Source organism: Malaclemys terrapin, chromosome 7, assembly GCF_027887155.1.
Source record: "Malaclemys terrapin pileata isolate rMalTer1 chromosome 7, rMalTer1.hap1, whole genome shotgun sequence".
Taxonomy (NCBI): domain Eukaryota; kingdom Metazoa; phylum Chordata; order Testudines; family Emydidae; genus Malaclemys; species Malaclemys terrapin.
The window spans coordinates 122616229-122630956 of record NC_071511.1 but is presented as its reverse complement, the minus strand read 5'-3'; the positions used below and the strand labels follow the sequence as shown (position 1 = coordinate 122630956).

Genomic DNA, 14728 nt, shown 5'->3' with positions numbered 1-14728 from the left:
CACAACACCCCTACGAGGCAGGAAGTGTTATAATCCCCATTTTACAGATGGGGAACAGAGGTACAAGAGATTAAGTGACTCACCCAAACCCATACAGGAAAACTTTGGCGAAACAGGGAACTGGATGGTGATCTCCCCAGTCCCAGGCATATGCCATAACCACTGTCCCATCCCACCCTTCCTCTCCTCAGGTGCCCCCGCCAACCTGATGTGCCATCACTATTCCAGTGTGCCCTTCTTTACAGCAGAAATTCCAATTTAGTACAAGGGCCTGCCAGGAGAGTTTAAAAAAAAAAAAAAAAGCTAGGTTAGTGAAAATGTCTGAAGTTTGGGAGAAGTTGGAGTGGAGGGGAGAAGCTCCTTGTGGATGAAGGCAAGGACTGGTGCACTGGGGAAGCATAAATATTCTATTATGAGTGGGGTAGAGAGCAAGTGACTCGTCTCATTGAACAGCAGCCTTTCAGTCAGTAAATAGCACGGGTGGATTCAGAATCCCAATTAGCATGCCTTTGCAAAACAGGATGGCTAAGGCCCAGTTTTTTAAAGCTATCTGGCACCTAGAGATGCAAATAGGCACCCAGTGGATTTTCAAAAGCTCCTACCCACCTAAATGCCAATGGGAAAATTCCACTAGACACCTATCTGCATTTTTGCACATCTAAATACCTTTAAAACTCTGGTCCTAAGACATGGGGGCAAAAGGGAAAAAAAACTAGAAGGGATCCCTTCATGCTAGTAAGGAGAAAAGGGAAGTGACTTGCCCTTTGCAGAAACCATCAGATCTATTTACATTTGATAAGAGTTTTGCATACAAGTTAACAGCAAGAGTCTGTGTTCCTGGATTCTATTCCCTGCTCTGACTCACCCAAGGCCACACAGCAAATCAATGATACTTAATCATGCCTCCTTAGCTTCCCCACCTGAAAAACAGGGATAATACTTTCTTGCCTTTTTAAAGTGCTTTGAAATCTTCGTCTGAAATGTGTTATAAAACAGTGAAAAGTATAATCAAGAAAGAGTGTCTTTTCAAGAACAGACAATGGTCCAAACCAATGAGACAACTTCTAGGTTCTAACGGTTATGAAGGTTGGAATCCAGGAAATGCTAAGAAACAAAAAAAAACTCTTCTTACCTCCATAGTTATAGAAAGCATCTCGTTCTTTTGTTAGAACCACTGTCCCAACAACATCCACCTGTCTTATTGGATGTCCATTATAAAAGAATATACCTATGGAGAAAGACACAGAATATTTCCGTTAAGTGTGACTGAATACTGCTTGCAGGAGTTCTACATTGGTTAGCCATTCACGTCATTAGAAAGAGGATCCTCTTGTTCTTTTAATGAGTTTTAAAGTTAGCAAATATTTACTTATATCAAAAATACCTGATCGATGAAAATGGGAAAAAATAGTAGTACTAGTACACTGAGTACACTGAGGCACAGTACTAGTGCCACACACTTAAAAGGAGATGTCAACAGTTTTGAATTTTGTAGTCAACAGACACTACAGGTCTTTATAATTTGATCCTCTCTCTCCTTTCTTGAATATTTTGACTAGCTGCAAAATAGTTAAATGTGATTTTATTTGTCATCTTTAGGCTTCAGAGTAAATGTTCTTTTAAATAAATATGAGCAGTTTATACATCTCCCTGTACTTCTGTTTGAGGCTGTCTACAGATTTAGGCAGAAATCACTGAATCTTTTAAATTTTTAAGGCTATTTTCACAACCAAAAGGGTTAAGGAAGGGACCATTTAAAATAGACAAACTTAGATTCTGAAGCACAAGATGCAGGTATCAGGGGAAACTACTAGCTCATTTAACCACTGCAACCAGTCCCCCCATAAAATATCCCTTCCAGACTTCATTTCTATGCTTCTATGAAACAGACTTTGATAACGCTTTTCAGTATCAAAATATGTCTGAGAAACCTCAAAGCCCTTTTGTCAGCTTCTGCCCAGCATTCACTTAAGAAATACAGAAGCCACTATGACCACCCAATACCTTTATCGAGAAACAAAACGAAAAACGCTTAAGTAAACACTCATGCGACATGCCATATATACAACCACAGAATGCATTAGTGCTCATACCATCAGAACAACACACTATGTAGAAAAGAGAGAAGGTAATTCAAGAGATTTAAATAACTTGGACTGCTAATTATTTTAAATGCATATATTACAGTATCTTCCATTTCAGAAGATTGCAGCCCCACTGAGATGCAGACCCATATGATATGGACAGCTGGCAACTAGCATACGACACGCTGAACAAAACTAGGAATTGGAGAGGGAAAGATTTGGCTCAAGACACCAAGGCAAATCCCTAACCTTATGAAGGAAGACATGGGATATTTTAATGCACATACAAGAGTCAGGAGGTCAGTTTAATGTGAGGAATCAAAACTGATTAAAACCCTAAAATAACCTATTCTACATAGCCAGAGACATAGCCTGAACAGGTCTTCAATAACCTTCAATGGGCCTGGAATTAACTTCTTCACATTTCTGAGTCACAGGCAAGTTTTCAAGGTGATGCACAAGTGTTTAGCCACACAATTTATATGGAAGTTGTGCTGACAAAAGCTCACAACATGCATTGAAGAATTATCCACTGCTGTGATCTCAGAGCTGGGTGTATTTGTTGTGCAGCTGCAGATCAGGGCTAGAGTAGGAAACATTTACAGGACTGACCACTTTCCTTTTGTCTTCTCCCTATGTTTAATCATAAACAACAATTAATGCTTATATAGAAACTCTTCCAAGGTTGCCAAGGCAGTTTATATACAGTAATTATACCTCACCACCCTTGACATAGGCAAATATTACCACCATTATGTTTCAGCTGCACTGTAAACATCTCAGGGCAGGGACTGTGCCTTGCTTCACTTTTGTACAGTGCAGAGGCAGTCCTCGGTACATTATTCTGCCCTTTTCACAGATGGGAACATTGAGGCACAGAATGACTAAGTTGTGCAGCTGGGAATAGATCTGGGAGTCCTGACTCCCAAACCCTATAAGAACATACAGAAAGCCACCTCACTGAGATTTAAACAGCATTTGCCAGCATTTCTTTAAAGGGTGACATACTGGTGTTTTATATTGTTGAGTTATTTAACTGGATGGTTTGAGGAACTAAATCAGGAGTTTCTCCATCTCTAGGTCACTGGTTCAAACTCTGCTCAGAATGGTAGCTATCAAAATCCATTACCAGCTACCAGTCACCCTGTGGCCTGCATGAGGTGAAGGATATTCTCAATCAAGCTCTTAGTAAACAGCTATATACATTTATAATTTTTAAATTCTCCACTACAGTTATTTCTGATATAACTCACATGCTTTATTCTGCAGCATTTGACTTTGTTTCTTGAAGGGAAAGAAGGTAAGGCGAGAAGCAGTGTGAAGGAGACATAAATCTTAGTTGGACACTCCATGTCTCTACACACATGCAGAGAGCAGGTCATGGCAACTCAGAAGGACCCAGAAGTTTCCAGAACAGGGTGTGGCAGTGACTTGATGCGTTCAACAGCTGTTTGGAAGCCGTATATGATGTGTTCACTGTGGGCAACCCAACTGGATGGGTCACCCTTGGAGAGCTGAGCTGGAGCGTGTGTGTGTGTGTGTGTGTGCGGGGGGAGGTTATAAATATAAGAGTTACAGACAGCTCTGTAGACTGTCAGTGGCTGATCTATGCAGGACCAAGAGATATGTCTGTCTGCTGTGAGAATTGGGTCTCAGTCCCTGCACCTCTTTGGATACAGGCTACAGTCTTCTGTTTCACCACCACCTGAGAGAACCAGTGAGCCAGTAAACCAGAGCCTGGAATGGTGTTGGTTGTGGAGATCCCCTGACAGGATTCTGAAGTGTTTAAAAGGACTGAGATTCTGCCATTTCTCAAGCGCTGAAAAGTCCACAACACACATTCCATACTATCAGAGGGGTAGCCATGTTTGCGGCTTTTACAGATCCAGACTAAAGAGTCCTGTGGCACCTTATAGACTAACAGACGTATTGGAGCATGAGCTTTCGTGGGTGAATACCAACTTCATCAGATGCATGTGATCCGACTAAGTGGGTATTCACCCACGAAAGCTCATGCTCCAATACGTCTGTTAGTCTATAAGGTGCCACAGGACTCTTTATAGTGTGACCATAGTATGGAATAGCAAAGAGTCCTGTGGCACCTTATAGACTAACAGACGTATTGGAGCATGAGCTTTCGTGGGTGAATACCCACTTAGTCGGATCACATGCATCTGATGAAGTTGGTATTCACCCACGAAAGCTCATGCTCTAATACGTCTGTTAGTCTATAAGGTGCCACAGGACTCTTTGCTATTCCATACTATGGTCACACTATAAAGACTGAGAAATCACTCACAATCAGAGGAGACGTGTTTTGATGTGTGTGCACTGAAGTATAGAAAATGTTATGCTGAAAACTTGTATTTGAATGTTTGTTACAGAAACAAAAAGGGGGAAAGTCAATATATTAAATACCAGTAGATGTACTGTCTAGTAGCTTTGTTTAAAAGTTATGTATAATATCCAAAAACTTATTTACAAGGTTTTGAGTGCACCATGTTTACACTTTCTAAGCAAAACAGAATACTCTTTGAAAATTCCCTGGAAATTATTAATATCCATTTATTGGGTTTTACATACTAGAACCCTAAGATTTAACTCTGTGTAATGCTTTCCGAGAAGTCTTTAAGAGACAGAACTTTGGCCTGTGCTTCTAGAAAAAGTTGCTGAGGTACAGGAAGAAGGGAGTGTATAGTTCTACAGAATATAGCCTGTATACAGAGTTATCTAGTATATAGCCTGGCCATCACTCTGTCCCCATTACAAAGACTGTCTGAACAGAGGTATAATGGATAGATCATACATGTGGAACTGCCCGCTGACCTCTTTAGGGTCAGGGATCTTAAAAGTTTTGCTAAAAGCTGGAGCCCCGTATCTTTAACTGAGCAGTACAAAATCATAGAAGCATAGAATCTTTAATAACTGCTGTTAGTGAACCTGCTTTTATATTATTCATAGCTTCCCTTTTTTGTTGATAAGGTGCTGTCACACTGCAGAGTCAGTGCAGCTAGCCAGATTACTTTAACACTGAAAAAGAGGCTCATTTCCATGCTGTAATTACATTGTGTTGTTGCATTTGACACCCACTCTCATTTCAAGGCATCTGGGGCATCACAATTGCTGCTTTTATCTGGGTGGTTTTCAGCCTTCATGTCACCATATACAACAGGAGAGAAGCTGGCTGGGTTTACATGTTTTCCCCAGTGCTGTTCTAAGGGATTAGTCATGGTTTCCTAGAATCCTAGCAGTTAGACCTGGAAAAAGACTTATTAGATCATTTAGTTCATACTCCCAGTGCCAGTGCAGGATCATTCCATACAGCACATTCTTTAGTGAGCTGTACAATCCCGACATAAATAAATTTGAGTGATGGGCCTTCCGGCCCTTCCCTAGGGAGTCTGTTTCACAATCAAACAGATCTGACTGCAAGGATGTTTTCCCATAAGTTCAGCCTATGTTTACTTTTTAATTTCCTCCCATTGCTCTTTGTGCCGACCTAAGTCATTCCCAATTATCATTAATGACTGGTTTTTAGCCAATTATATACTTAACAGCATCTGGTCTTTAAGAAAACCATTAGAGGGGGGAATTTTGGCAGCAAATGTATACATTGCCCATCCCGTTCCCCCACCAGCCTCCCACCGAACACTTATTTGTGTATGGTTCTATTCCTATGGCATTGAATGTGGGGGGAAAAGACATGCTGGAAGGACCTGTGATGGTTCATATAGTGAATGTGCACACGTGCACCCCCCACCAAAGAGATGGACAAGAGAATTAGGATTGTTTGTTCCATGACTTTTCATCCTTATATGGCACTGCAAAGTCTGTTAATATACACACATGTACATGTGTGCGCACACACACACACACCTGCAATGACCTTGGTTGTGCAAAGAGACAAATCCACAGGAAGTGGGGAAAACTTGCATGCCCCAATTTTAAAAGGGTGGCATCTTTATGAGCACCTTATTTATAAGATTAATGACAAAAATTGTGGCAGATGAGGAATCTCTCTCAAATAAAACCTCATGGCATACAAATGAGAAATACAAGAACATATTTGGGAGAGGAAGAAGTGCTGTAGTTGTCTAGGACGTTAAAAGAAGAGCAAGAGTATGTTTGTTGATGATCATAAAATTTTTATTCTTCCACTGTGTGCTATTATTAATTGTTTTGCAGAAGCATCTAGAAGCCCCAGGCTTGGGCCAGGACCCCACTGTGCTAGGTGATGTACAACACACAGAACAGAGAGAGACAGTCTCTGTATTATTGTTTTTAAATCAAGAAAAGATTAAGTAATTAAAGATGACAGTCTGTCAATTCTTTGAAGGCAAGGACATTCTTTTCATTGAAGTTTGCATAGCACCTAGCACAATGGGGCCATTATCTCAGATTTTAAAATACAAGATTAACCATCAGCAGTAACTCCATATTTGGTCACTGCCCCAGGTCAACAGGTTCTTTGAAAACACCCATCATATCTATTTCCACAGAAGTAAATATGCTGGGTCTTGTACACTCCATGTTGTCCCTAAGGGCACAACACTAGATGTCAGGAGAGCATAACAAAGCCAGTTCTTGCCTTCCGGAAGGAGACTAGCGTCATTCCTATTGTCAATGAAAAGTTAATATATTAACAAAAATCAAGAGCAGTGCTTCAAGGGTAAAGCATGCCAAGGACCTTCTTTTATTCAAGGGGATAAATATATATACCTAGCTTTTCTTGTAGATAAACCTACTCAGGACTAGCTGGTTTTCATGATTAACTCTCTAGGTTTCCCTATGGGTTTTCCTTCCCTTGTCCCTCCCCACAAGAACAGTCTTAAGTCCTGCCCGAAATAGTTTGGGGTACATAGACCCCATTACAGCCTGTTTAGGTTCTTCCTAGTGATAACAGCAACCCAATGTCAGCCCTATGCTGCATTAGAAAATGTATATATGTGGGCGATATTGGCTGGAGCTCCACAGGAAACAGACAGCAAAGCATACAATTTCAAACAATGGTTAGGAAATAAAAGGTGTGGCATAAGAGTCAGCACAGAAACTAGAATGAACCACAAGGCTTCCAAATACATGAAGTATCCTTCATTCATATTTAGAAACCAAACAGGCAAAGCCCATTCCTATTTCTTACTACCTATGAATGTGCCCAGACAAAACACACTGCTTTTTTACAACATTTAAATACAATAAAGTGGCCACCTTTCAACATGAAGGCAATAAAAGAAAAGTCTGGAAATCCTCCATAAACATTTTTAAATGGTTTGAGGGGGAGAAAGCATAACAATTTTTTTTAAACAATTAAGCTTTATTAGATCCCAACAACACACATACAGAGAAAGTTAGTGAAGCCTTTCTGCTCTGCCAAACAAGTCTCTTAATTTTAGAGAGATTTATTCATACCAGTTAAAACAATGGAGAAGGCATCAGGTCTCCTAAGTTCCATTTCCAGCACTGCCACTACAATTCTACATAAATTAATACATGTTCTTTGACTTCTGTGTCTCAGCTGTCCTGATGGAGACAATACTGACCTACCTCACAGGAGTGTTGAGGACTCACTCATCAGCATTCAAAAAGACTCTGAGATCCTTGGACAGTCAGTGCTACATAACTAAGACTGCAACTTTGTAAAGCTGATACTGTTCTACAATAACACCCATTACTAATTAAACCCATTACATTTCTATACACACCAAAGAAATCAGACACACATACCTGGAACCTGCTTAGATTCTTTCATTTCCTTTATATCCTTAATGTAAAGTCTTGCAAATGCAGAAAAGACAGGATCCAACCCCCATAACAGGGAAGGCATCTCTGCTTCATACTTCACAAGGTCGGACTGCATTCAGAAATCAAGTGACCAATTCCCATGAACAAGGATTGCTGATGATCTTTATCTACACAGGTAAAAAGATGCTATTACATACAGCCCTCAGAAATTGATAGTGAGTTTCCGGAAACTGTAGCACAAAACATGGTAAAATATCTGCTGTTCTAGCTTACTTGAAGCGAGTGACCAGTAGTAGCACCAATAGCATTCTGCCATCAACTCCTTCAAATTAAAACACAAATTAAGGGGATTTCCCTACAGAAGTACAATGATAGAAAGATGTCCAAAATATATTTCACTAATAGAGTTGGAGCATCACATGCCTTCTTTTTACCTTTTTTACTTTTCTATTTCTCTTTTTGTTTATGGTTTTCTTCCCCTTCCCCCTCACCCCATAAAAAAGTATCTTCCCCTATTCATCTACTTGAATATTTTACTGAAAAATTATCTTATTTTATTGGAACAAAATGAAAGCAGCCACCTCTTCCCCATTTTATACCACAAAACCTTCAATGCTTCATACTGGTTACCTCCCCTTCCCTTTCATTCTGATTACTGTCTTGTTCTCTTCTCTCACCACCATCATGACTAATTTAGACATCCCACGAGGCAGATAATTTCAGAAAACAGGTGTTCTGCCCAAAAATACCTGCCCGGGGACACCCAGTAGGAATTTTGAGCCTTAACATGCATTTTTGTTAACTTCCCCTTTGCTGGCATTTAACTTGTTCCTGTAAAGTACTCCAGGTTGCCCCAGAGTATGAAAGGAACGGTAAAAAATAGTTCTATTTGTCCCCTTTTGCTGGGGAAGAACAAATGAGAATACCACTCTCCTTCAACCTCCCCAGTTTTAAGTGCAACAGTCATTCATGCTGGTATAAAGGTGAAGACATTTTTATTGCTCAAGTTCCTCAATGCAGCCACTCCCTTTTGTTTATGCAAAATTAATACCAGTTTGCTGTGCCTGGATTTATTTTTGTTTCCTCCTCCCACAGGCAACTCTACTTTCTTCCATGCTGACCCTTACATATGGAAGGCCTTCCAAAACCTACCCAACCACCCTCTCCTCATCAAATCCCTCCACGAAGTTAATGTCTCCCATGAAACCTACAAAGGTGTGAATTACATCAGGGGTCTTGACCTTTTTCTTTCTTATCCCCTGCCCCAACATTCTATAAAAACTCCACAGCCCACCTGTGCCACAATTGTTTTTCTGCATATAAAAGCCAGCGCCGGCATTAGGGTGTAGCAAACAGGGCAATTTCTCCCGGCCCCATGCTATAGGAGGTCCCGCAATGCTAAGTTGATTCAGCCCCAGGTGGCAGCGCTCGGGGCCCCGGGCTTCAGCCCCCCATGGTGGGGCTTTGGCTTTCTGCCCTGGGCCCCAGTGAGTCACGCTGGCCCTGCTTGCAGGACCCCATGAAACCTGCTCACAGCCCCCAGAGAGCCCCAGACCCAGGGTTGAGAACCGCTGAACTACACGATGTTTAGATCAAACCCTACCAAGTAGCATACATGAACTAATTCAGTCACTGTATGATCTTATCAATTTAACTCTGGTCCACCTCACCCGTCCTTGTTCCTTTTTGGAGCTGTACTCACCATTGCTCATTATGCCTGTATGAAATCTAGATTGTAAGCTTTACAAAGCAAGGTTGTTGGCAAATTGTGTGTTTTGTAGGGTACCTAGCACGCCTATAGGCATGGCAAAATTATTACTATCAGAGGTCAAAGCAAGAGATAAGAACAGCCATCCGAGTTCAAATGCCAGAGCTCAGGATCAAGACAGAGTCAGAGCGAGGAACTGGAGCCAAGGGACAGATGTGGAGTCGGAAAAGGCAGGAGCAGGGTTGTTTCAGAAGCAGGAGTGAGGCTGGGACAGGACTGGAACAAGGCAAGGTGCAGGGCAGGGTCTAGGTTGGAGCAGGACCGAAGCAGGGCTTGGAGCGAGGCAGAGAATTCACAGGCCTGTGCATTGAGCCAGAAAGTTACTGCCTGGCTTAAGATCTGGCCTGATAGCTTCCTCAGTGAACCAGGCAGCCTAGCTGACTCCTCAGACTGTCAGGTTTCAGAGTAACAGCCGTGTTAGTCTGTATCCGCAAAAAGAAGAACAGGAGTACTTGTGGCACCTTAGAGACTAACAAATTTATTAGAGCATAAGCTTTCGTGGACTACAGCCCACTTCTTCGGATAGAAGTGGGCTGTAGTCCACGAAAGCTTATGCTCTAATAAATTTGTTAGTCTCTAAGGTGCCACAAGTACTCCTGTTCTTCTTCAGACTGTCAGGAGTCTGAGCAGGTACAGCCGCAGGGCCTTATTCCTGACACCAGGTGAGAGGAAGCAGTTCCGCTTAACCCTCTCCCACCCAGAAGGAAGAAGGGTTAAGATATCATGCCTGTCTCATGATGCTATGATATAAACTATTCAATTTTAGGGAAACTTCTTCCCTGGAAAGTAACCTAACACAAGCAGATGGTTTTGGTTCCCTAGGGAAATTTTTCTTTTTGTATAAATCAGTATCTCCCAAACAAAAGTCATCAGGTATATCCCACACATTGAATTCCAGCATCTGTCACAATTTTACAATAGAAGACATTTCTCTGAGCCAAGCCCAAGATGACACTTCTAGACCTAAAAGCAACAAGGGAAGAGTTAGGCAACAAGCAGGTCTGACTACATTTTACTGCATAAATTCACAAGTGCTGGGGGTGGAGCAGAAGAAGAAAGTCACCAGTGGCACACGTGAATCCCTGGGATAATTAATGAAGGACTTTCCATCAGTAGCCCGGGAAATAAGGAAGTATTTATGAGTTCAATAGCAATTACTGTATTTTAAGGATGGTCAAACATTCCCAAAATGTATATAGGCTGGACTGGCACTTTCCTGAAATCCTGGCCCCGTACACAGTTTGCATGAAGTGAAGCATCTGCCCGCAACTTTTCCTTCTCCCCCATCCAGCAGAGAGAAGGATCCAGCATGCATTGCTCTAATTTGAGCAGTTTACCCTGTTAGGACCTACTTTGGCAATTCTTTGGTCCCCTAGAGATCTAAAGGAGAACACAAGTATACAGGGACTCATGATGCTATACCTCTCCACCCCTGCTGTGACTTCTATTCATCTAGTATCATGGATCTCCACAACAGTTCTGTATTGAATTATCCCTGTCATTCCTTATAAGCACATTGGGAACATACCACCATCTGGGCTTACCTTACGAAAGGCCTCCCTTTTTCTCTCCTACTCCAAGAGAGGGATGGAAAAGAAACTTTTCAATGCACCTACTGGGCAATATTTTTCATTACTTCATGCACATTTATAATGTCATTCACAAATGTGCTTCCAGCTAGGAGAAGAGAAGAAAGAAAACATAAGTTAAAACAAATGCTGTCTGCCCTACCCATAGGAAACTTGACCCTAGCTCCAAGTACCTACCCATAGGAACCCTAACCCTAGGGCAGGGACCCCTACCCATAGGATCCCCTAACGCCTAGCTAAAGTACATGGTCTTCCTATGCCTGAAAATTGACACCGGAAGTTTTGACACCCGAGGCAGAGTATCCCAGGGGTTTATTAATTAGTAAGTCACCTGGGGAGAAAGTGGAACTTTCCATTATTCTAGTAGTGGCTTTAAACGCCTAATTAGCACTGGTTAATTGTTATCTGGAAGGAAGATAGCAGCTACCCTGTATACTGAAGGTTTAGGGACATAGCAGGTTCCCTGGAGATGTGTAGATATTTGTGCCATTATCGATCACAATGCTAACAGACAATTCTGAGTAGATGCTATGCACACTTAATACTTTAAATACCAAAATGCTGTGACAATTCTTAGCAATGTAAACACTACAGAGCCCCACCAAAAGGTTAGCCCCTCTTCGACTTCATTGCATACACATGGTGTAGACCTTAGGGCAGTGGTCCTCAAACTGTGAGGTGTGTCCCTATAGGGGGGTGTGGAGGACACAGTGGGGTCCAGGCCAACCCCCACAGGGGGCAGGGAAGGAACGTCACATAGCCCCATTCTGCCCCAAGCTCCGGTCCCAGCCTCAGCCCCTGGCTCTGACCACAGTGCAGCTCCACTCATGGCCCCGATCCTGGGTCCCCGGCTCCAGACACTGGATCCCACGCGGGTGCACACAGATTCCATTATGGGTTGGGGGGGCACAACATAAAAAGTTTGGGGACCACTGTCTTAAGGATTTTGCTGTTGCAGTGTTAGAGCTTCAATCCTGCTGGAGGAAGAGAATGGCTTGGATGCGTGAGTTTGTTAGATATAGAAAACATTTCTACTCCAGAGATAGATGGTACAGCCACAATAAAAACAAAAACAGGATAGTCCGCTGTTTGGAGCATTGTATCATGGTTCATAGATTTCAAGGCCAGAAGAGACCATTGGGATTATCTAGTCTGACTCCCTGTATAACACATGCCATAGAACTCCCAAAATCATTCCTAGAGCAGATCCTCTAGAAAAACATCAAATCTTGATTTTAAAATGGTCAGTGATGGAGAATCCACAGCGACCCTGGGTAAACTGTTCCAATGATTAATAACTCTGTTAAAAATTTATTTCTAGTCTGAATTTGTCTAGCTTCAGCTTCAAGCCACTGGATTCTCTCTCTGCTAGACTGAAGAGCCCATTATCAAATATTGGTTCCCCACATACATACTTACAGGTTGTAATCAAGTCACCCCCTAACATTCTCTTTGCTAAGCTAAGTAGATTGAGATCCTTGAGTCTACCACGTTAGGACATCTTTTCTAATCCTTTATCATTCTCTTGGCTTTTCTCTGAACCCCTTTCCAATTTATCAACATCCTTCTTGAATTGTGGGAACCAGAACTGGACACAGTAATCCAGCAGCAGTTGCACCAGTGCAAAATACAGAGACAAAATAACTTCTCTATCCCTACTTGAGATTTCCTGGTTTATACTTCCCAGGACTGCATTGGCTCTTTTGACCATAGCATCAAACTGATCAGCAGGGCCTGCCAAACAGCTGATCGGTGAGTGGCTGGTTGGTGCCGAGCACCCGCTATTATTTTTCCAGGGGTTCTCCAGCCCCAGAACACCCACGGAGTCAGCATCTATGATAATTACCCATAACTATATAAGAGTTATTGTTGAGCAAATAACTTTTTGCCATACTACCAGTACCCAGTTCACTACATGTACAGAATTTCCTGTGAGGCGTTAGTGCATCATCATAGAAAGGGTATTATATGGATTGGAGGAAAAAATAGTCTTGTATCGGATTACCAACCTGATGTTTACGTGTACTCTGTGATGAATACTCTTGTGATTGGGACAGTAATCTGCTAGAGAAACACTTTGTTTACATAATACTGTGTCATACTGCATTTCTTTTACAATAGAACCCCTAGTGCTGCCAATCGATCTTTGTGAGCAGACCTATATAATGCATGCAAGGATCAGAGACATAGGAAAGGCACTATGGAAGTGCAAGATTGGAGGATCTTGAACCATTTTACAAACATTAATTAAGCCTCACGACATCATTTTATTCCCATTTTGCAGATTGTGACTTACCCAAGAGTTACACAGGAAGTGCAAGGTAGAGCAGGGAATAGAACTTAGTTTTTTCAATTCCTTGTCCTCTGCTTTAGTCACAAGGTCATTCTCCTATGTATCAATAAATCAGTAAAAATACCTGGAAAAGAAATAAGTTAGCTCTATAAATTTAGTAGACGTTACTGACATCTGTGCATTTACTGTTTATGCAGAATAGCCAGAAGCGATAAGCTATCAGACATTTACTAACTATTGACAGCTTGGCAGAAAGCTCCATTTGCCTTCTGTATCTTAAAAGGTATTTAAGAATCATGCTTAAGACTATTTCTGCTCCTACTAATTCTGTAACCTTTTTGGAGTGAGAGCAGGAGGAGATAATTAATTCTCTATCACTTGCAGTGCTGTTGGAATGAGCGAAAGAAAAGAAAAAGAAAGAAAGAAAGAAAGAAAGTTTGGAAAAGAGAAGACTGAGAGGGGACATGATAGCAGTTTTCAGGTATCTAAAAGGGTGTCATAAGGAGGAGGGAGAAAACTTGTTCACCTTAGCCTCTATGGATAGAACCAGAAGCAATGGGTTTAAACTGTAGCAAGGGAGGTCTAGGTTGGACATTAGGAAAAAGTTCCTAACTGTCAGGGTGGTTAAACACTGGAATAAATTGCCTAGGGAAGTTGTGGAATCTCCATCTCTGGAGATATTTAAGAGTAGGTTAGATAAATGTCTATCAGGGATGGTCTAGACAGTATTTGGTCCTGCCATGCAGGCAGGGGACTGGACTCGATGACCTCTCAAGGTCCCTTCCAGTCCTAGAATCTATGAATCTATGAATCTAAGAAAGAAAGAAAGAAAGAAAGAAAGAAAGGCTGCCATTAGGATGGAGGGGGAGTTTGTAACTTCATTATTCCCTGAGGAAAAATAGACAAGGCAGAGGATAGCTTTTTTTGGACCAGCGAATTTATTATTTGTAAAGCACCAACTATGTGAAAATTGAGAGCAAGAAGATTCCAGGTTCCTTATAAAGGTATTTCTTGGACATTAAATTATTTGTATTACTGTAGTGCCTAAACATATATTATGCATCATTTATTGATCCAAACGTAACAGGATATTAGCTTCCTCGACAATGTTGTCTGGAAGATAGAGCAAAGAACTGAAAGTCAAGATTCCTTATATTCCCAGCTCTGCCAAGGACTCACTCTGTGACCTTAGGCAAGTCATTTAGCTTCTACATACAGTATTTTAATTTAGCCATCTCTAAAATGAGTATAA

At 41.6% G+C, this 14728-nt stretch overlaps 1 protein-coding gene across 11 annotated transcripts in view; it reads right to left on the bottom strand.

The window, feature by feature from the left end:
* STN1 (STN1 subunit of CST complex) overlaps nucleotides 1–14728 on the bottom strand; it is a 66283-nt gene that overhangs the window by 34963 nt on the left and 16592 nt on the right. For 8 of the 11 annotated variants that reach the window (XM_054036325.1, XM_054036324.1, XM_054036327.1 and 5 more), the window contains 4 exons: nucleotides 13480–13600; nucleotides 11139–11271; nucleotides 7809–7993; nucleotides 1133–1228 (listed from right to left, as the gene is read on the bottom strand). In XM_054036325.1, coding sequence (XP_053892300.1) covers nucleotides 1133–1228; nucleotides 7809–7941 — 229 coding nt within the window. In that variant the 5' untranslated portion in view covers nucleotides 7942–7993; nucleotides 11139–11271; nucleotides 13480–13600. The remainder of the gene's footprint in view (nucleotides 1–1132; nucleotides 1229–7808; nucleotides 7994–11138; nucleotides 11272–13479; nucleotides 13601–14728) is intronic. The other 3 variants (XM_054036332.1, XM_054036333.1, XM_054036331.1) reach the window with 1 other exon arrangement.